At 42.4% G+C, this 23,789-nt stretch overlaps 1 protein-coding gene across 2 annotated transcripts in view; it reads right to left on the reverse strand.

Moving 5' to 3' along the window:
* LOC125454706 (sorting nexin-9) overlaps positions 1-23,789 on the reverse strand; it is a 196,277-nt gene that overhangs the window by 160,911 nt on the left and 11,577 nt on the right. Inside the window, exon 4 of one of the 2 annotated variants that reach the window (XM_059648480.1) lies at positions 6,579-6,783. In XM_059648480.1, coding sequence (XP_059504463.1) covers positions 6,579-6,783 — 205 coding nt within the window. The remainder of the gene's footprint in view (positions 1-6,578; positions 6,784-23,789) is intronic. The other variant, XM_059648481.1, reaches the window with a different exon arrangement.

The following is a 23,789-nucleotide window of genomic DNA, read 5'->3' on the forward strand; positions in this document are numbered from 1 at the left end:
CATCAACGCTTTAGCTTGGGGCTGTGCTTTTATGCTCAAAGTTCTCCAGCCAGAGTTAACCAACTCTGTGTTTACCCTGTCAAGGGTCTTAGAACATAGAACTGTATTGCACAGGAAGGGCCCCTTCAGCCTACAATGCCATGCCAAAAGTGATGCCAAATGAAACTAATCCCTTCTGCCCACCATTGGTCCATATTCCTCGCATATTCATGTGCTTATCTAAAAAGCCCTTAAATACCCCTATTGTATCTGCCTCCACCACCACCACACACCCCACCCTGAGTGTTCTAGACTCTCACCACCCGTTTCTAAAAAAAACTTGCCCTGCATGTCTCCTTTGAGCTTTTCCCCTCTCACCTTAAATGCACATCCCCTTAGGCATTTCCACTCTGGGAGAAAGATTCTGACCATCAACCTTATATATGCATCCAATATTTTTACACACTATCAAGTCTTCCCTCAGCCTGCGCTGCTCAAGAGAAAACAACTCTAGATTTTTTAAAAATCTATTCATTTGTGGGATGTGCTCATTGCTGGCTGGCTAGCATTTCTTGCCCATCCCTAATTGCCCTGGAGAAGGTGGTGAGCTGCATTCTTGAACCGCTGCAGTTCACCTGCTGTGGGTTGACCACAACACTATTAGGGAGGGAAATCCAGGATTTTGACCCAGCGCATATTTCCAAGTCAGGACGGTGAGTGACTTGGAGGTGGTGGCATTCCCATATGTTTGATGCCCTTGTTTTTCTAGATGGAAGTGGTCATGGGTTTGGAAGGTGCTGCCGGAGGATCTTTGGTGAATTTCTGCAGTGCATCTTGTAGATAAAACACACTGCTGCTACTCAGCATCGGTGGTAAAGGGAGTGAACTTTTGTGGGTGTAGTGCCAAACAAGCAGGCTGCTTTTTCCTGGATGGTGTCAAGCTTCTCAGGTGTTATGGGGACTGCACTCATCCAGGCAAGTGGGAAGTAATCCATCACACTCCTGACTTGTGCCTTGTAGATGGCTTTGGGGAGTCAGATGGCAAGTTACTCGCTGCAGTATTCCTAGCTTCTGGCTGGCTCTTATAGCTGCTGTGGTTATGTGGTGAGTCCAGTAGAGTTTCTGGTCAATAGTAACCCCCAGGGTGTTGACACTGGCGGATTCAGTGATGGTAACACTATTGAATGTCAAGGGGTGATGGTTAGATTGTCTATAATTAGTGACAGTTATGGCCTGGCATTTGTGGCATGAATGACACTTGCCACTAGTCAAGCCAAGCCTGGATATTGGGCAGATCTTGTTGCACGTGAACATGGACTGCTACAGTATCTGAGGAGTCACAAATAGTGCTGAACATTGGGCAATCACCAGCAAACATCCCCATTCTGACCTTATGATGGATGGAAGGTCACTTACGAAGCAGTTGAGGTTGGTTGGGCTTTGGACACTATCCCGAGGAACTCCTGCAGAGATGTCCTAGAGCCAAGATGATTGACCTCCCAAAAACATGACCATCTTCCTCTGGTCGGATTCCAGCCACTGGAGCGTTTGCCCCCTGATACCTAGTGATTCCAGTTTTGCTAGGGCTCCTTGATGCCACACTCAGTCGAATGCGGCCTTGATATCAAAGGGCTGTCACTCTGGGATTCAGCATTTCCTGTCCATGTCTGAACCAAGGCTGTAATGAGATCAGGGAGCGGAGTGGCTCTGGCGAAACCCAAACTGCGTGTCACTGAGTAGGTGCCACTTGATAGCACTGTTGATGACACCTTCCATCATTCTACTGATGATAGAGAGGTGACTGATGGGGTGGTAACTGGTTGGGTTGGATTTGCCCTGCGATGTGTGTACTGGACATACTCGGGCAAATTTCCACATTATTGGGTAGATATGAGTGTTGTAACTGTACTGGAACAGCTTGGCTAGGGGAGCAGTAAGTTCTGGAGCACAAGTCTTCAGTACTATTGCCGGCATGTTGTCAGGGCCAGTAGCCTTTGCAGTATCCAGCGTCTCCAACTGTTTCTTAATATCATGTGGACTGAATCAAAGTATCTGAAAACTGGTATCTGTAATGCTAGGAACCACTGGAGGCGGCTGAGATGGATCATCCACTTGGCACTTCTGGCTGAAGATTGCTGCAACTGCTTCAGCCTTATCTTATGCAATTGATGTGCTGGGATCTTCCATCATTGAGCATAGGAATATTTGTGGAGTTTCCTCCTCCAGTGAGTTGTTTAATCGTCCACCACCATTCACGAGTCGATGTGGCAGTACTGCAGAGCTTCGATCTGATCCATTGGCTGTGGGATCACTTAGCTCTGTCTATCAATTACTGCTTTTGCTGAATGGTGTGCAAGTAGTCCTGTTTGGTGGCTTCACCAGGTTGACACCTCATACAACCATAAGACATAGGAGCAGAAATTAGGCCATTTGGCCCACCAAGTCTGCTCCGCCATTCACTCATAGCTGATAAGTTCCTCAACCCCAACCTCCTACTTTCTCCCAGTAAGCCTTGATAATCAAGAACCTCTCTGTCTCAGTCTTAAAATGTACTTAATGGCCTGGCCTCCACAGCCTTCTGTGGCAGTGAGTTCCATAGATTCACCGCTCCTGGCTGAAGAAGTTTCTCCTTATCTCCATTCTAAAAGGTCTTCCCTTTACTCTAAGTTTGTGCCCTCGGGTCCTAACTCTCCTACCAACGGAAGCATTGACCCAACATCCATTTTGTCCCAGTCATTCAGTATGCTGAAAGTTTCAATTACATCCCCCCCTCACCCATCTAAACTCCAATGAGTATAGTACCAGAGTTCTCAAACGTTCCTCATGTTAAGCTTTCCATTCCTGGGACCATTCTCATGAACCTCCTCCAAACCCGCTCCAGGGCCAGTACATCCTGGGATGGGAGGCCAAAAACTGCATACAATATTCCAAATGTGGCCTGACCAGAGCCTTCTAAAGCCGTAGTACATCCCTGCTTTTATATTCAAGTCCTCTCAAAATAAATACCAACATGGCATTTGCCTTCCTGACTACTGACTCAATCTGCGAGTTTACCTGGAGAAAACCCTGTACTAGAACTCCCAAGACTCTTTGCTCCGCAGACTTATGAATTTTCTCCCCATTTAGAAAACAGTCCATGCTTTTATTCTTCTTACCAAAGTGCACAACCTCATGCTTTCCCACGTTGTATTCCACCTGCCACTTCTTTGCCCACTTTCCGAACATGTCCAAGTCCTTCTGCAACCTCGCCACTTCCTCAATACTACCTGTCCCTCCACCTATCTTTGTATCATCTGCAAACTTAGCCAGAACACCCATAGTTCCTTCATCTAGCTCATTAATGTACAAAGTGTAAAGTTGTGGTCCCAGCACTGACCCTTGCGGAGCTCCACCGGTCATCATGAGAAAGACCCTTTTATCCCTACTCTCTGGTTGACTGGCAGAAAGCAGTCTTCTAACCATGCTAGCACGTAACTCTAACACCTTGTGTCCTTATCTTACTCAGTAGCCTCCTGTGTGGCACCTTATCAAAGGCCTTCTTGAAGTCCAGGTAAATAATATCCATTGGCTCTCCTTGATCTACGTTGCTCATTACTGCCTCAAAGAATTCTAGCAAATTCGCCAGGCATGACATCCCCTTGATGAAATCATGCTGACTTTGCCCTACTTTACTATGCACTTCCAAATACTCAGCAATCTCATCTTTTACAATGGACTCCAAAATCTTACCCATGACTGAAGTTAGCCTAATCGGCCTGTAATTTTCAGTCTTTTGCCTCATCTTCAGGTATGCCTGGTGCTGTTCCTGGCATGCCCCCCTGCTCTCTCCATTGAATCAGGGTTGATGCCCTGGCTTGACGGTAATGGTTGAGTGTGGGATATGCCGGACCATGAGGTTACAGAATGTGCTGGCGTACAATTCTGCTGCTGTTGATGGCCCACAGCACCTCATAAGTGCCCAGACTTCAGCTACTGGATCTGTGCGAAGTCTGTCCCATTTAGCATGGTGATAGTGCCACATAACACAATGGAGGTTGTTTTCAATGTGAAGGCAGATCTTCTTCTCCACAAGGACTGTACAATGGTCACTCTTACCGGAGACTGTCATGGACAGATGGTGCTGCAGCTGGCAGATTAGTAAGGATGAGGTTAAGTTTTTCTCTTGTTGGTTCCCTCACCAACTGCCACAGACCCAGTCTATGTCCTTTAGGATCCTACCAGCTTGATATGTAGTACTGCTGCCAAGCCACTCTTGGGTGGTGGACATTGTTTTCCCCAACCAAGAGTCCATTTTGTGTCTATTCCATTCTCAGTGCTTCCACAAAGGTGTTGTTCAACATTCATCAGCTGAGGGAGAATGGTAAGTGGTATTCAGCAGGCAGTTTCCTTGCTCGTGTTTAACCTGAAGCCATGAGGCTTCATGGGGTCTGGAGTCAACGTTGAGGACTCCTAGAACAACACCCTCCCGACTGTATACCACTGTGCCGCCACATCTGCTGAGTCTGCCCTGCTGATTAGACAGGACATGCAGGAATGGCATCGGTGTCTGGGACGTTGTTTGTAAGGTATGATTCTGTGAGCGTGACAATGTCAGCCTGTTGCTGGACAGCTCTCCCAATCTTGGCACTAATCCCCAGATGTTAGCAAGGAGGACTTTGCATGGTCGACAGGGCTGTTTCTGCCATTGTATTTTCCAGTGCCTAGGTCAATGTAAGGTGATCAGTCCAGTTTCATTTCTGAGTCTTTGTAGCAATTGGTACATTGCAGTGGCCTGCTTGGCCATTTCAGAGGACAGTTGAGGGTCAACCACATGGCTGTGGGTCTGGAGTGACAAGTAAGCCTGAGGGTGGCAGATTTCTTCCTCTGAAGGATATCAGTGAACCAGATGGGCTATTCTGACAATTGGCAATCATTTCATGGTGATCAGTTGATTCTTAATTCCAGGCTTCTTTTTTGAATTCCAATTCCACCATCTACTGTGGTGGGATTCAACCTGAGTCTCCAGATTAGATTAATAGTCCAGCGAAAATACCATTTGGCCTTCGTCTACACTTATTGAATACAATTAGGGTACAATTTTCCAGCCTCACCTTATAATTCATCTCTATTCCAGGCAGCACCCTAGTAAGCCTCTAATGCACCCTCTTGAAACCTCCACACCCCTCCTTTAATGTGGCAACCAGAATTGAACACAATACTCTAAATATGGCCTAACTAAAGTCCAACAAAGCTGCAACATGACATCCTGACTGTTTTTCAATTCCCCAACCAATAAAGACAAGCATGCAATATGCCTTCTATACCACTACCTAATTGTGTGGCCACTTTCAGGGAAGCTGTTGAAACGAAGCCCAAGATGTTTCTGCATATCAACGTTGTTCTGAGTCCTGCCATTAACTGTATATTTTTCCTTAACATTTGGTCTCCCAAAGTGCAGCACCTCACGTTTACCTGGATTAAACGCCATCTGTCATTTCTCTACCCATATCTGCAATGATCTATATCCCACTGCATCCTTTGACAAAATTTTACACTATCCACAACGCCACTGACCTTTGTATTGTCTGTAAACTTACTAACCCACTCATCTACGTTTTCATCTGAGTCATTGATACGTATCACTTACATATGTTTAACTTGTATGCTTAACTAAGATGCCCAAGGGAAATAATAGCTTTAATATTTAAAAACCAATTCCAACTACCACAGAGGTCACAGGTTCATCATTTCCTGTGACCATCTGCTAAAAGACAGTCGCAGTTTTAATTAAAACAATATTAAAATCAAATATTTTTATATCCTGGGCTTAAAAAGTTGTGAACCAACTGATATTCGAAAATCAGAACCAATCAAGAGACAAAAAACTAAAAATAGTTTTAGGTAGGAACTAATGATCTTGTAATGTATGCAAACTGATTTGATTATAACACTAGACAATGCTCAAAAAGGTGCATTAATTCACAGGAAAGCTTTTTTTTTTTAAAAAATCACAGTTCAATTCTCTATTTTTCAGAGGAATATTCTGAAGTACATGCAAATGTGTTGAATTAATACTTGTTCAAACTAAGCAAATTAGATGGCAGTAAAGCTGGTTAACTTTCCACGAGCCTCTCATGCAGTGAACAAAATACAAGAGTGAGTACTTGTCAACTTGCAAGTGAACATAAATTTTTACTATGATACAGTCAGTCAAACATGCCTAAAATGTTACCAATTCAGTACTTTTGTTTAAAGCTCTCATTATTGTTAAACAGCCATCATTCTCAATGCAAGTAAATTAGCCTCAGCTGTCAAAAAGTAGAGTTTTATTCTTGCAAATGTACTTCATTTTGCTGGAAATATGATAGAAATATGAACTGCAATATAAACTTACAACCTTCATTCAATCTTCCACCACTCCCACCCAACTATTTTGTAGGTTGTAATATACAGGCAATGCTTATACACATTCATTCTGTTAAAGTTATGAACAGTCTTAAGCACAATTATAAAAGTTAATAACATACAGAACAAGCACAGAACAACCTCACAAATCTCACTTGAAAACACATGCATGTCTGAACATTAGAGAATTGTACTGCAAGTCTACTGCCACTGACCTGGGCCCTGGTAGGCTTGTGGATGACCATAGCCAGTCATGTCCCAATTGTTTGCAGTGCTATTTTTCTGTGCATTTGAACTGTCTGTATTTGTTGGCCAGTTTACCGCACTCCAGGCATTTCCACTGTTACCTGCATTATTAGTGCTCCAGGTCCCAGCTGAAGTAGTATTCCAGTTCAACCACGGATCATCTGCATTGTTTGCCTATCAAATTAATACAGAGCACAAAAATGACTGAAATTGAATGTAATTATTGGGCTAAATTTCACTGATAAAACAACTGCAGTAAGTATCTCAAACTCAATGAAAATAGGTCAGAGCTTCCAGCATCCACCAATGTGCACACAGTGACTCCACACATGCAGATGCCAACAGTTTTGGTTCTTTTGCCCTATGTGCAGCGAAGCAGGTGGGAGAACAAATAGCAAGAAACAAAACATTTTCACACTATGAACGCTTAGGGTCTGGAGTGCACATCCTGGATGCATGCATGAAGATTTGTTTCTTCCTGAATTTCTGAATCTCAAGGCTCAGCATCAAAACTCATCAAGGAGGTAATAATTTGAGACACCAATCCAATAAAAACTCAGTTTAGAACCTGTCTATTCAAGCTTTAGTCAATTTTAGCAGCAATTTCAATATTATTATTTAATATCATTGTGCTTTCAAGCAACTTTTCTACATTGCTATGTTCACAACATGTCTAAAGATCATGTAATAAAAAATTCCAAAACTTGAACTCAAACCCCAACCTTCACTAAGATAATTATAACAAGGTACTGCAAATGCCCTTAGTGTTTCTAAGTGGCTCTTACTTATCCAAAGAGACAAATTAGCACCACTTGCAGCAAAGCAATTGTATAAACACGGGGAAAGAACAGAACAATCATGGATGTGTCAAATAGCCAGCTGCAGCATATAGTAAAATGGTAATTTTTTAAAATTAAACACTGGCATCACCAAAAATTCTAGCAACAAATCTTCATGCACGCCTCAGGAAGTGCATTCTAGACCTTAAAATATTCATAGGTGAAAAAGCTTACACTCATGTCACATTTGCTTCTTTTGCAGAATTACTTCAAATCTGTGCCTTCTCATTCTCAAACATTTTAGGAGCGGGAATAGTTTCTCTCTATCTATGCTTTAGAGATCCCTCAACATTTTGAAAACTTCTACCAGATTATCTCAGACTCCTCCCCTCCAAATAAAATAGTTCCAACTTCTTCGATCTATCCTATGAAATGAAGTTTTTCATCTGTAACCATTCGTGTAAACCTCTTCTACACTCTCGGATGCATTCACATCGTTCTGAAGTGCAGTGTCCAGATCTCTACGTAACACTCCAGAATAGGGCTAACCAGCGTCCTATATAAACCCAGTATAATCTCCTTGCCCTTGTACTCTATACCCTCATTAATGAAGCCTAGGATAATGGGTGCAATTTTAACAACAGCTCACTTCCTACACTGCCACCTTTAAATGACTCAAGTATACAGATCCAGGTGTCTCTTGCTCCTCCACACCCTTTAAATTAGTCCCCAGTTTAAAAAAAAACTAACATTATTCTTTGTACCAAAGTAAACCACCTCAAATTCTCTGCGTTGAACTTATTTGCCACTTGTCCATCCACTCCAATTTGTCAATTGCTTTTTGAAGTTCTACACAGAAATCCATACAGTTTAACAATGCTTCAAAGTTGTGCGTTATCTCCAACCTTTGAAATTGAATAGGGAGACAATTGCCTAGGTGTAATGTGACTAGACCAATGGTAATGATCCAGAGATCTCAGTTAACATTCTGGAGACCCAGTTTCAAGACACAATATGCAGTCGATGGAATTTGAATTTGACAAAAATCTGGAATTAAAAAGTCTAATGATACCCATGATATCACTGTAGATTTTCACAGAACCCAATTGGCCCTACTTCTCCTCTAATCATCTGTATACAATTGAGTGCTTATAAACAACATTTAAGTTCCCTGTCAGCCTCTTGTCATAATCCAGTGTTCTCCATTTGCATTCCCAACTCCATTTTTTAAAAAAAAAACTCAGCACCCATCACAAGCTTTTTCTTCATCCTAATTTCTACGTCCTTTCTCTTCCAAGCTGGAATATGCCTGAACCATCTCCCCTTTAAAGGCAGCCTACTGGTCAGCTATATTTTCCTGCAAGATTTGGCTCCAGTCTATCTGGCCCAGTTCAATTCTTGCCCCATTGAAGTTGACTCTCCTGCACTTACTATTCTTACTCTAGGTCCTTTGTTATTCTCTACCAGCATCACCCTGAACCGACATGCAGCCTACCTCATCCTCAAACCCAGGTCTAGCACAGCCTCCTTTCTTCTCATTGGACTGGACACATATTGCTGCAGGAAGTTTTCCTGAACACACTTCAGACACAGAGGGGCAGGGAGCAACAGTCATTATTCCAGTCTATATTTACCTAATTAAAGTCCTCCGTAGTAATTACACTATAATATTTGCACCTCTAGTTCTCTTGCAGATTTGTTCCTCTACGTTCTTCCAGCCATTTGGTAGTTTACAAATAACAGAAATATAAATTTTCTTCATTCATTAACTGTGGCTGAATTTCTTTGTCCTGATCAATCCTTTTTCAATCCAAAATGGATAGTTCCTCAAACAAGTGAGACTATCTGCCACAATATTGCCCATTCACCTCGTACAAAATTACTAAGTGATATTCATAGGCTATCACCTGCACTGTCTCCAGTGCTTCTTTACAAGATCAGCAAATTTGGATACATGACTCATTATCCAAGCCGTTAATAGATAATTTGAATAATAATCGAGGCCTTAATACAGATCCTTGTAGGTATTTGTTACATCCTGCCGATTGGAGTTCCTAACCACAGTCCCTACTTCATCCCCTACAACCACCCAGCCACGTCAGTAATTTGCCTTCAATTTCATGGGCTTCTACCTTGATAAACAAACAAACAAACACAGTCATTTCTTATGTGGGACTTATCAAATACCTTTGTCTATCAGTTTATTTCTGTACTCTAGTGTAGCATTGGCAGTAATCCAGAGATTATTAGCTTTGAAGTCCTGCTCTCTACCTTTCTACATTATTACCTGAATTTTGACTGCAGCAGGACATCTCCTTTCCTCCTCACTTTGCTGGTACTTACAGGCAGTACCACATCTAGATGATCACCCTCCCCCCAGAGGAATATCTGCAACCACTGACTTGCTGACCCCACCACCCCCAATACACTGAGTCAGGTCTACAGCCTCAGTAATGCCCATCTGCTCCATTAACAAATTACCCCATCACTACTGCTCTTCTATTCAGTCGAGCTACCGACGGTGCCATGAGCTTAGTTCTTGCTTCGCACCACTAAAGAACTTCTGCCCTCACCAGCTTCCAGAATGGAAAACCAATTAATGAGAAAAATTGTCTCAAGGGACATGGAACATAGAACATAGAACATTACAGCACAGTACAGGACATTCGGCCCTCGATGTTGTGCCGACCTGTCATACCGATCTCAAGCCCATCTAACCTACACTATTCCATGTACGTCCATATGCTTATCCAATGACACCTTAAATGAACCCAAGGTTGGCGAATCTACTACCGTAGCAGGCAAAGTGTTCCATTCCCTTACTACTCTCCGAGTAAAGAAACTACCTCGGACATCTGTCCTATATCTTTCACCCCTCAATTTAAAGCTATGCCCCCTCGTGCTCGCCGTCACCATCCTAGGAAAAAGGCTCTCCCTATCCACCCTATCTAACCCTCTGATTATTTTATATGTTTCAATTAAGTCACCTCTCAACCTTCTTCTCTCTAATGAAAACAGCCTCAAGTCCCTCAGCCTTTCCTCGTAAGACCTTCCCTCCATACCAGGCAACATCCTAGTAAATCTCCTCTGCACTCTTTCCAAAGCTTCCACATCCTTCTTATAATGCGGTGACCAGAACTGTACACAATACTCCAAGTGCGGCCGCACCAGAGTTTTGTACAGCTTCACCATAACCTCATGGTTCCGGAACTCGATCCCTCTATTAATAAAAGCTAAAACACTATGCCTTCTTAACAGCCCTGTCAACCTGGGTGGCAACTTTCAAGTATCTGTGTACATGGACACCGATACCTCTCTGCTCATCTACACTACTAAGAATCTTACCATTAGCCCAGTACTTTGCCTTCCGATTACTCCTACCAAAGTGCATCACCTCACACTTGTCTGCATAAAACTCCATTTGCCACCTCTCAGCCCAGCTCTGCAGCTTATCTATGTCTCTCTGCAACCTATTGCATCCTTCATCACTATCCACAACTCCACCGACCTTAGTGCCATCTGCAAATTTACTAACCCATCCTTCTACGCCCTCATCCAGGTCATTTATAAAAATGACAAACAGCAGTGGACCCAACACCGACCCTTGCGGTACACCACTAGTAACTGATCTCCAGGATGAACATTTCCCATCAACGACCACCCTCTGTCTTCTTTCAGCAAGCCAATTTCCGATCCAAACTGCTATATCTCACACAATTCCATTCCTCCGCATCAGTGGCAGTCCTATGGCCATTGGCACAAAGGGTTCAGACTATTGAATGACACAGCGCAAGTTACCTGACCCTAGAAATATGACTTTAAGTGTTGAGGGCAAAAGAGGAGTTCTTCTCTGAGGACAATTCTAATCAAATAGACCTTGCAGGCAGCAGTTTTCATCAGGTGATTCCCAGAGAACAGTCTTCATTTCAGCAGACCTCATCAGGCAGATGGAAGATGGAAAAGAAGGAGAGGAGGAAGACTTAGGGGAAGAAAAAAAAAACAAAGTTTCTGGAAAAGCTCAGCAGGTCTGGATTCTGAGGAAGGGTCACTGGACCCGAAACGTTAACTCTGTTTTCTCCTCCACAGATGCTGCCAGACCTGCTGAGCCTTCCCGGCAACTTTGTTTTTGTTCCTGATTTACAGCATCCACAGTTCTTTTGGTTTTTATTTAGATTTAGGGGTGTGTTCCCTAGCACGTCAGTTGGAGAGCAGGATACCGTCCTTACCACTTTAATGAAATTGAACATCCTTCACAGCCAACCTGTTTGTCCTCTGGCATAGTGAACCATTCCCAATTGTCACAGTTGTATACTTTCTTTATCTAATTAATTAAATTAGATATACATTCCTGCTTCTTCACAGATCTAATAAAATATCAGAAAATTACTTATAAACTATTGACTGCCCATGTTGTTACTATGAGCTCTGACACCAAAAATCAAAGTGGGAGATGTCAGAGTGTTCCAAAGGCTTTCCTGCATCATTTTATCAGTCCTGCTGCCTCCCAGCTTATCAGCAAAGTGCTGTTGAAATTCTAGTTGAATTCCAGGTGGTCATACATGCCTGGACATATCTATCCTGTAGTGTGATCACCTCGCTAGTTCTTTGCTCCTGTGGATAAACTACACTCATCCAGGCCACAAGTCAAGCTCCAAAAGCCAAATCCCACATTTCTGCAGTCTTTGACACTTCCTTTGTTCTCCAGATCATGTAGAGTGCCCATGCCTAGCCACATACCAGAGGATATTCCTCATGCCCGATCGACCCTGCCATACTCAATAGCTTACTACTGGGCCATTTTCTATAAACTGGAGATTAGAAAATAGAGAGTAGAGTTCCTCTCAAATCCTTTTCTCGTGCCTATAAATTAGAAACAGGAGGGTAAGAGTAGTAACCAATCCCTCGAGGATGAAACTGCTTTTTAAATATGAAAAAAAGACATGGAATATCTCCTTTTCCAATGCACTCAAATTAAACTGCCAGCACTCAAGTCAAAACTATAATTTTATGTTAGAAACAAAATCTGTCTCAAGCCCTACAAGTCTTATTCAGAATGAAAGTGGATTGGAAAGTCATGCCTTTTTATACTGTTAATAGAGTATTGTGCTGGAAGAGGTTGGTGGTGGTTGGAGGAGCAGATGGCCAGAGCAAGAGACAAAAAAGTCGTCTTCTAAGGGAGATATAAATAGTTGAGAAAATCAGTCCAATATATTGGACGCAAAACCAACAGGATAGAAGGAAGTTGGAGGTATCAAAAAGAGGACTGTAATCAAAATGGAGCAGATTCTGAAGTTCTTGCGAACTCGGAGTGAAATAGAGAGCTATCAAGATGAGTAAGCCATAAACATAAAACGGAAATCCCACGAAGAGGCGTTCCTGGAAGCTGGGTATTATTGAAATTAGGACGTTCAATCCCAGCCGTCTCACCGTTTTAGAAAAAAAGTGTTTGATAGTATTGCACCAAGACACTTGCCTTTGAAATATGTAGAAAAAGGTTGGGATTTATTCCACAACCATTTGTTATTACAAAGCACTTGATAGCAGTGAATTACTTTGCACCTTTGTAATACAACGAACGTAGCAGTATATTTGACTCAAAATTCCCACCAATGGCGATATAATAATGGTCGGATAATCTCTTTCAAGTGACCTGTGTTTAATTGCTTGCACAGAAGGAATACAGAAGGTACTCACAAAGGTAAGTGTCGCATGACGATGGCATGCCACCAGTAACCTGAAGGTGCAATTGCATTCTCTAAACAAAAAAATCCGTGCACTATTTACAAGTTTTGAAAGTTACCCAATACACACATTCACAAATTTTTAAAAAAGTTGACTGCGATCAGCTCCACTTTTATCAGTCTCTGTACAAGCACTGCATATATAATCTTAGAATAATGCATGTTTCCAAATGATACAGAGGTGTGGAGTCGTTGGCTGTTGGTACCTGCTCACTCCCAGGGTCAAAAACTTTACGAATTGCGGATGCTGTAAATCAGGAAAAGAAACAGAAGTTGCTGGGAAAGCTCGCAGGTCTGATTTTTTCTTCGTAGATGCTGCCAGAACTGCTGAGCTTTCCCCACAACTTCGGTTTTCACTCCTAGGGTCATGTTCCTTCTCAGCAGAGTATGTCACTCCCATAACAGGTGCTGTTGCTCTGGCAATTGTTGTTGCTGGAGAACAGGAGACCCATGAGATTGGTGGTCATTCTGCATTCTGTGCAGGTGATGACTCCGCTACCACAGCCGGCAGCACGTTCCACATGCCCACCACTCTATGTAAAGAAGTCACCTCTGACATCTCCCCTATACCTTCCTCCAATCACCTTAAAATTATGCCCCCTCGTAATAGTCATTTCCGCCCTGGGAAAAAAATCTGACTATCCACTCTAACTATGCCTCATCTCGTACAAGTCACCTCTCGTCCTTCTTCGCGCCAATGAAAAAGACCCACCCTCTAGTTAAGGCGGCATCTTGGTAAATCTCCACTGCACCCTCTCTAAAGCTTCCACATCCTTCCATAATGGAGGTGAACAAAGCTGAACACAATATTCCAAGCGTGTTCTAACCAGGGTTTTATAGACCTGCAGTATAACCTCACGGCTCTTAAACTCAATTCCCCTGCTAATGAAAGTTAACACACCATACGCCTTCTTTACAATCCTGTTAACTCGGGTAACAACTTTGAGGGGTCTATGGACGTGGACCTCAAGATCCCTCTGTTCCTCCACACTGCTGAGAATCTTGCCATTAACCCTGTATTCTGCATTCAAATTCAACCTACTAAAATGAATCACGTCACACTTTTCTGGGTTGAATTTTTATTTGCCCAGCTCTGCATCCTGTCAAATGTCCCATTACAATCTACAACAGCCCTCCACGCTGTCCACAAGTCCGCCAATCTTTGTGTCATCAGCAAACTTACTAACCCACCCTGTCACTTCCTCATCCAAGTCATTTATAAAAAGAAGATCACAAACAGCAGATTCCTACAGAACACCACTGGTCACCGAGCTCCAGGTTGAATACTTTCCATCTGCTACCACCCTCTGTCTTCTATTGAGGAGACAGTTTTGTATCTAGACAGTCACATTTCCCTGAATCCCATGCCTCCTTGCTTTCTGTATGAGCCTACCATATGGAACTTTATCAAATGCCATGTTAAAATTCATACACAATACATCCAATGCTCTGCCTTCAGTGTGTTTTGTCACATCCTCAAAAGAATTCAATAAGGCTTCTGAGGCCTGACCTGCCCCTCACAAAGCTATGCTGATTATTTCTAATCAAACTGTGCTTTTCCAAATAAGCATAAATACTATCACTCAGATTCCTCTCCATTAATTTGCCCACCATAGAAGAAAGAATGACCAGTCTACAAATCCCAGGATTATCCCTATTCCCTTTCTTGAACAAGGGAATGACACTTATCACACTCCAATCATCTGGTACTATTCCAGTGGACAGTGAGGATGCAAAGATCACTGTCAAAGGGGCAGCAATCTTTTCCCTTGCTTGCCACATTAACCTTTCATACATCCAATCTGGCCCAGAGTACTTCACCATCCTCATGTTTTTCAAACCTTCCAGCACATCCTCCTTCCTAGTTTCAACCTGTTTGAGCATATCTGCCTGTTTCATGCTATCCTCTCAAACGTCAAGGTCCCTCTCACTGCTTTGGTATCCAAAGTATTCATTAAAGACCTTCCCTACCTCCTGGCTCCACATGCAAGTTCCCTCCACTATACGTGATTGGCCCTATCCTCACTCTGGCCATCCTCTTGTTCCCCACATAAGCATAGAACACCCTGGGGTTTTTCTTGATCCTACTCACCAAGGTTTTCTCATCTCCTTCAGCTCTAAATCCATTCTTCAGTTCCTTCTGGGCCTCTAAAGCCCTCTCTGATCCTTGCTTCCTCAACCTTAAGGAAGCTTCCTTCTTCCTCTTGGCTAGGTGTTCTACATGTCTACTTATCATCCAAGGTTCCTTTATTTTATCATCTTTCCTTGCCTCAGTGGGACAAACCTATGCAGTACTTGTTACAACTGCTCCTTGAACAACCTCCACATTTCTGTCATGCATTGCCCTGAGAATACTCAAATTATGCTCCACAGTTCTTGCCTGATGGCAATGTAATTTCCCCCTCCCCACTGCCCCCAATTAAATACTTTCCCATATCATCTGCACCTACCCCTCTCCATGACTACAGCAAAAAGGTCAAGAAGTTATGATCACTATCACTGAAATGCTCTTCCATTGAAAGATCAGACACCTGGCCTGATTCATTGCAAAGTACTAAATTCAATACAGTCTTCCCTCTTGTCAACCTACATATTTAGTCTGAAATCCTTCCTGGAACCTGACAAAATCTGCTCCATCCAAACTATTTATACTTGGGAAGTTCCAGTCAATATTAGAGAAGTTGAAGTCACCTATGACAACTACCCTATTACCTCTGCACCTTTCAAAAATTTGTCTCCCAATCTGTTCCTCAGTGTCTCTGTTGCCTTTGGTGGGGTCTATAGTAAACTGCTCCTTTTCTGTTTCTGGCTTCTACCCACACTGACCCAGCACACAAACCGTCCTCCACAACCAGCCTTTCTGCAGCTGTGATACCATCCCTGATTTGCAATGCCACTCCCCACCTCTTACCTCCCTATTTCTTTTGAAATATCTATACCCTTGAACATCCAACAACCATTCCTGCCCATGTTATCCAAGTCTCCATAATAGCCACAACATCGTCGCTCCAAGAACTGATCCATGCTCTTAGTTCATCACCCTTTTAATGCAAGTGTCAGGAATAATAGACACACCTCAACCTGTCACACTACTGCCAATTTGCCCTATCAAGTGATTATCACTCCTCACAAATTCCCTGCTTGCTCTAGCTGCCTGTAAACTGGCCGCCCCATCCTGATCCGTAGCTCCAGTTCCCAACCCCCTGCCAAACTAGTTTAAATCCTCCCGAAGAGCTCTAGCAAACCTCCTGCCCAGAATACTTCTGGCTTCAGTAATTTTTTTTATTATTGGCAGAATAGCTTGGTGGATAGTGACACTGGCCTTTACAGAACTATTTTCCATGCTTTCAGTAGATATATCTCTCAACTCAAGGGTTGCTTGTGCTGAATTTGATTTCTTAACAACATCTTTGGTGATTTTCACTGCCACTTCAGCCTTTCCATTCGACTGTGGGGATAAAATGAAATTATTTCCACTGGTGACTTTCTCAATCTTTTATATAACACCTGAATTCTTCACTCATTAATGGTGGATGGCTGGTAATCATCACAATGTCAAGAATAGCATTAACAACAGATGTGTTAATAAAAAAGATTGCTGTATTAGCAACCTAGATGCAAATGCAACAAGTTGTTTTTGCTGAAAAAAAAAAAGGGTTGCTCCAAAACTTCTCATTAGCACAACACTTCAAGGGGTTTCATCACTCACATTCTAGTAACTAAGCACTGGAAGCTGCTTCTTGTTTTGAGCCTCAGAGTTAATACATATCCTTAGCAGTGAGCCTATATAAATGTTTACATCCTGAAGACATATTAAGCAATAAATTTGCACAACAGTTCAACAAATTGCTACATAGCTCTCACATCTGCTGGTCACTGCATCATTGTTACAGCTTTGGCCTTGTCAGGATCCAAGTGAAGTACTGATAGCAACAGGGCATGACCTATATACAACTGCATGGTTTCCAGTGAACTAGCAAAGTTTCAACTCTTACATACTCAGGAATTTAATTACTTCTGTTGCTATTCCATCTCTCTCTCTCTCTTGTACACAACCACCATTTTGACAGATGAAGTTGTCTTTTTTTAAAAAGCCACATCTTCCTTGTTGTTTCCTTCAGTAACATCTATTCTAAATGGCTCTCAGTGCTGAAAATTCACACATTTTCAGCTGCACCACTCACTCCACATTTCAAGCTATATGAATTTTATGACTTCCACTCTTGGCTCAGCAGGAGACAGAAGTCTCTCAATCACAGCAGTAGTGGACAAAGCACTACAAATTGATGTTTAAAAAAAACTTTAAAACGCTGCTCTTTGATTATCTAGAACTAGAACTTTGGTCCTACAGTAGCACCAGCAAGGTACAGAACAAACAGTTTAGTGACAGAGCAATTTGGAAGTTTGAAGTCAGGCCCAAGAGAAGATCCAGATTTTAACTACACCTTTTCCATAGTTCATAGGACTAAAAGCAACAGAAGATTATAAACTCCTAGATAATAAAATGTGAGGCTGGATGAACACAGCAGGCCAAGCAGCATCTCAGGAGCACAAAAGCTGACGTTTCGGGCTCTGATGAAGGGTCTAGGCCCGAAACGTCAGCTTTTGTGCTCCTGAGATGCTGCTTGGCCTGCTGTGTTCATCCAGCCTCACATTTTATTATCTTGGAATTCTCCAGCATCTGCAGTTCCCATTATCTCTCATTATAAACTCCTAATTAGTTTAATGCAGAAGTGTGGTCTTCACATCCGCAGAGGTCTAAGAGTTTGAAGCCAAGTTTTGGAGAAAGTATGTGTCAAGTTTGAGGAAACAGGGGCATTACGGTAATGTCATAGGTCCAATAACTCTGAGACACAGGCCTGCACTCTGGGGACAGTGTTTCAACTCCCACCACAGTAAATAATGGAACTTCAATTCAACTAGTTAATAAATCTGGATTTGTACGGTAGTCCCAGTAAATGGCAACCAAGAATCTGTTGATTTCTGTAAAAAAACACACTAAGGAAGGGAATTCCCTATCCTCAGTAAAACATAATATCGTTGACTCAACCATCCTCTGAAATGACCTATCAAATCACTACTGAAAAAAGTCAAACCAATTTGACTGCTGTGGTTCACAAAAGCAGTGTACTATCACCTCCGAGAGCAATTAGAGATGGGCAACAAATGCTTCATGACCAAGCGCCATTGAAAAAAAAAAGAACAAAATTTCCAAATCTTTCCACAATAAGGCAAGGCCAGGGGAATAAAATTGTGTTGACAGCCCAGTAACCATACCAGAAAAATTCAAAGCAAATTAAAGTGCATTTTTAACTGCATTGCAAGTCTTAATTACTGTCAAATAACCAATATCAGCACTGACAATTAACACGTACGGTTGTGAAGTCTCATTTCTTTAGAATTTAATTCTTTTTGGAGAAATCAATTAAATAATTGTTCTCACCATTTGCCTCTATTTCAATTTCTGCACCTGATTTAGCATTGAAAACATTTGAACAGACATTGCTTGGTACAGAACTTGCCCAGCTCATTAATAATTCTGCAGATTGCTTGAAGAGAAACACAATTGCTTCCTCTGTTCACACAGATCTGAGGACCCCTATACAGGGCACTATGTTATGTGGCTCTTGAAAATGCCATAGAAAGCCCGTAGCCTGGTGCCATTTATTTAGCATGAGTAAAATTCAGGCCATTAAACTTAAAAATAGAAAAATAAAACTGTAATCATTGTAAGAAACAAACATTAAGTTTTAAACGCTAAAAGAGGATGGTGGAATGCTAACATACTGGCATGACGAAGGCTGAGCTTGTACGAAGAATGATACTTCTGAATTTCCAATTAATAACAGAATAAAAGTACAGCTGCTGGATGTTCAGCACGCTAGTTACTGCTGACTTAAAAAAGGGCACAATATAGGCACTCAATATCAAATATTAATTGAAATAAACCTAAATTAACTCACTAATTTTCTGTAATTTCAGACAGAAGTTGCAATATGACATTGATACTTAGTAAAATTGCAGCAATTACAGAAAGAGGAACACTAGTCCTTCAATCTTTCCATAGGTAATTTAAACAGGTACCATCAACAACCACAGAATTTATCCTTCATAGGAATAGTAGTATAATATTCAGCACTTTGAGTCATGTCCAATGAGATCATTGTCAGAAATCATGCAACACCGTGCTATAATCCAATAGGTTTATTTGAGAAAACAAGCTTTCTGAACCTACTCCTCCTTCAGGTGTTAATGAAAGGGGTAGTATCTGACACAATTTATAAGTAAAAGATCAAAGCTTCACATCACTGATGAGGATGTACTAAATACACCTCAGATGCTGTTAAATCTTTAATCAGTTAGAAGGTTTTAATTGACTAAAATTTACACATAAATCCCCAAATTCCTTTCAATAACTGTCCAGTGAGAACTAAAGGTTTTATCAGTGCAAAGAGCGTGAAGTGTAAAGTCTTCACTTCGTGGTGGCAGAGTGGTTAGCACTGCTGCCTCAGAGCACCGGGGACCTTGTTCAATTCCAGCCTCAATGTCTGCATGAAGTGTGGATCTGGATGAACACAGCAGGCCAAGCAGCATCTCAGGAGCACAAAAGCTGACGTTTTGGGCCTCGACCCTTCATCAGAGAGGGGGATGGGGAGAGGGTTCTGGAATAAATAGGGAGAGGGGGGAGGCAGACCAAAGATGGCGAGAGAAAAGAAGATAGGTGGAGAGGATGGCATACTTGCAGTGGGAGAGAGATTTCCTGAGGAGAAGTTACCCTCCTCCCTCCGGACCAACCTCAGGGAATCTCTCTCCCACTGCAACTATACCATCCTCTCCACCTATCTTCTTTTCTCTCTCCATCTTTGGTCCGCCTTCCCCCCTCTCCGTATTTATTCCAGAACCCTCTCCCCATCCCCTTCTCTGATGAAGGGTCGAGGCCCAAAACGTCAGCTTTTGTGCTCCTGAGATGCTGCTTGGCCTGCTGTGTTCACCCAGCTTCACACTTTGTTATCTTGGATTCTCCAGCATCTGCAGTTCCCTTTATCTCTGATCACAATGTCTGCACAAGTTTCTTCTGGGCGCTCCAGTTTCCACCTAGGGTTCAAAGACGTGCAGGCTAGATGGATTGGCCATGCTAAGTTGTCTTTTGTGTTCAGGGATGTGTAGATTAGGTGGGTTACAGGGGAATGGGTCTGGGTGAGCGTGGTCTTGTTGGGCTGAAGGGCCCGTTTCCACAGTGCAGGGATTCTAAGAACATCTTAGGTTTGTTTAGTACATCCTCACTGGTGTGACCCTTTGATCTTTTACTTATAAACTGTCTGATACTACTTCTCTCACAAACACCTGAAAGAAGAGTAAGACTCAAAGCTTGGTGTTTTCAAATCAACCTGTTGGACCATAACACAGTATCGTGTGATTTCTGACCTCGTCCACCCCGGTCCAACAGTGGCACCTCTACATTAATGAGATCATAGAATCCCTCCAGTGTGGAAACAGGCCATTTGGCCCATCAAGGCCACACCAACTCTCCAAGGAGCATCCCACCCAGGCTCCTCCCACTACCCTATCCTGGTAACCCTACATTTCCCATGGCTAATCCATCTAACCTACACACCCTGGACAATGGGCAATTTAGCATGGCCAATCCACCTAACTTGCACATCTTTGCACTGTGGGAGGAAACCAGACCACCTGGCAGAAAGCCATGCAGACACAAGGAGAATGTGCAAACCAAATGTGGAATCGAACCCAGGTCCATAGCACTGTGAGGCAGCAGTGCTACCCTTTAAGTGCCATTCATGACATTTTTAAAGATCTACGCATCCGAACCCCCAAGTCTCTTTGGGTGTCCACTGTATTGAACTGAAAACCATCCAGAAAGTACCCTGATCTATTCTTTTCAGTCCAAAATGGATAACCTCACATTTGCCTATATGGCACTTATCTGCTACAGTTTTGCCCATTTGCCTAATCTATCAAATGTCCATTTGTAATGTTATACCATCACTGTTCACAGTGCCAACTTTGTGCTGTCAGCAAATTCAGCTACATGACTTTCTATGCAATTATAAAATAATGTGAATAATAGATGCCCTAACACAGGTTCTTGAGGGACACGAATCGTCACAGGCTTGGATAATTTGGGTACCTCCCCACTCTTCATACTTACTGTCACCTGCCACTCAATTTCCTAGCCATGACTACAATTTGCCCTCAATTCCATGGGTTTCTACCTTACTTAAGAATAACTTGTGGGTACTTTATCAAATGCCTTCTAGAAGTCCATACAAACAACATCCAAACAACAGTACTTCTGTCTACCAACTCCATCACCTCTTCAAAAAATTCAGTGAGGTTGGTCAGGCAAACTGTCACATATCCATGCTGGATCCCTCTTGTTCACTGAAAATTGCAAGGTGTTTAATTACCTCATCCTTTATTAGACACTAACAATTTCTACACTTCAGATGTTAAACTGATCTGTTATTCCCTGGTTTTCCACTTTCGGCCTTTTTAATAAGCAGAGCAGCGTAACCAATCTTCAGAATCAGAAGGACAACTCCTATACTTCAGAAATTCTGAAAAGATTGTAGTTAGGCTGTCTACAATGCACTTCCACACTTCTTTTAATACTGCTGGATGGAAACAAACAAACGAACAAACAACCAACAACCGGCACGGTGGCTCAGTGGTTAGCACTGCAGCCTCACAGTGCCAGGGACCCAGGCCCAATTCCAGCCTCGGGTAATGAGATGTGCAGGTTAGGTGGACTGGCGATGCTACATTGCCCACAGTGTTCAGGGGTATGTGGGATGCTCCAAGAGGCAGTGTGGACTCGTTGCGCCGAAAGGCCTATTTCTACACTGTAGGAAAGATAAACTAGTCTAAAAAAAACAAAAACAAGTCCTGGGGATTTGTCATTCTTTAGTTTCATTAATTTCAATGCCAAAGTCTTATTCATTTTAATTTTATATGGTCCCTGTCCCGATTCGCTATTAGTATCCTCCGAACTTCCAACCAGCTATCCTACTTTTCTACTGAGGCAAAGTAATTATTCAAACAGAACAGGAACACGCCATGCAGCCTACATTGCTGAGCTGAATGTGATGTCAAATGAAATTAATCCTTTCTGCCCACCCTTGCTCCATATCCGTCCATTCTTTGCATGTTCATGTGCTTATCTAAAAGTCTTAAGTGCCCCTATCATTGCTGCATCCTGGCAGCACATTCCAGACACCTAACACTCTGTAAATGACGTGCCTCTCCTATTTCCTTTGAACTCTTCCCCTCGCACCTCAAAACGTAAGACCCCCAATTTTAGACATTTCAACTTTTGGGGGAAAGAGAAAAGATTCTGACTGTCAACCCTGTCTATGCATCTCAATTTTACAGACTCAAGTCTCCCCTCAGCCTCCACTGCTACAAAGTAAACAACCCAAGTTTTGAGCCTCTCCTTATAATTCATACCCTTTATCTAAGCAGCATCCGGGTAAATTTTTTTGCACCCTCTTGAAAAACTCAAAAGCCTCCAAATCCTTCCTGCAATATGGCGACCAGAACAGAACATAATACTGTAAGTTTGACCTAACTGAAGTTTTATTAAGCTGCAACATGACATCCTGACTCCTGTACTCAATTCTCTGATCAATAAAGGCAAGCATACCATATACTTTCTTTACCACCCTATTAGCTTGTGAGGCCACTTTTAGGGAGTATAGACCTGAACCCCAAGATACCTGGATTAAACTCTATCTGCCGTTTCTCTGCCCATATTAGCAGCTGATCTACATCCTGTTGTATCCTTTGACAATATTCTATCCTACCCACAACTCTACCAAGCTTTGTAACGTCTGCAAACTTACTAACGCACCTATCAACATTTTCATCCAAGTCATTTATATGCAGGCAGCCAAGTCACCATGGATTCTGTGCATCTTAAATCTTCTGGATGTGCCTACTATGAGGAGCCATGTTGTAAACCTCACTAAAATTCCTATAGATGACATCCACTACTCTACCCTCAATCGTCTTTGTCACCTCCTCGAAAAATTCAAACAGGTTACTAAGACGTGAACAGTCCCACACAAAGCCATGCTGATGGTCCCTAATTAGCCCATGTTCCTCTAAATGCATGTAAATCTTATCCCAACGAATTCTTTCCAATAGCTTCCCAACCACTGATGTGAAACCCACCGGTTTGTAGTTTCCTGGATTAGTGCAATTTCCCTTGTTGAACTGAGAGACGACATTAGCTACTCACCAGTCCTCCAGGACCTCTCCAAAGGCTAAATGAGGATACCAAAGATTTTGGTCAAGGCTCTAGCAGTCTCATCTCTTGCCTCTCTCCAGCATCTGGTAGAGATACCATTGGACCCTAGGCTATTATTCACCTTAATGCTCAAGAGACCCAACACCATTTCTCTTGATCTCAAATGCTGTACCATATTAACATTCACCACACAAATCTCACCTGACAGAAAGCATCAGTCATGTTTCTGTATTCATGAAAACTAAATATTTCTAGCTGCAGGTAAACAATTATGGAGAACTAACTTATAGCATTACTAGTTAAGACTCTACACCCCCTTAGAAAGCTTGCTGTACACACAAAAATGACTTTATGGATGGAAGGAAAGACTGGAAGTCAATTCAAAAGATC

The sequence above is a fragment of the Stegostoma tigrinum genome, chromosome 9 (assembly GCF_030684315.1).
Source record: "Stegostoma tigrinum isolate sSteTig4 chromosome 9, sSteTig4.hap1, whole genome shotgun sequence".
In the NCBI taxonomy this organism is placed as follows: Eukaryota; Metazoa; Chordata; class Chondrichthyes; order Orectolobiformes; family Stegostomatidae; genus Stegostoma; species Stegostoma tigrinum.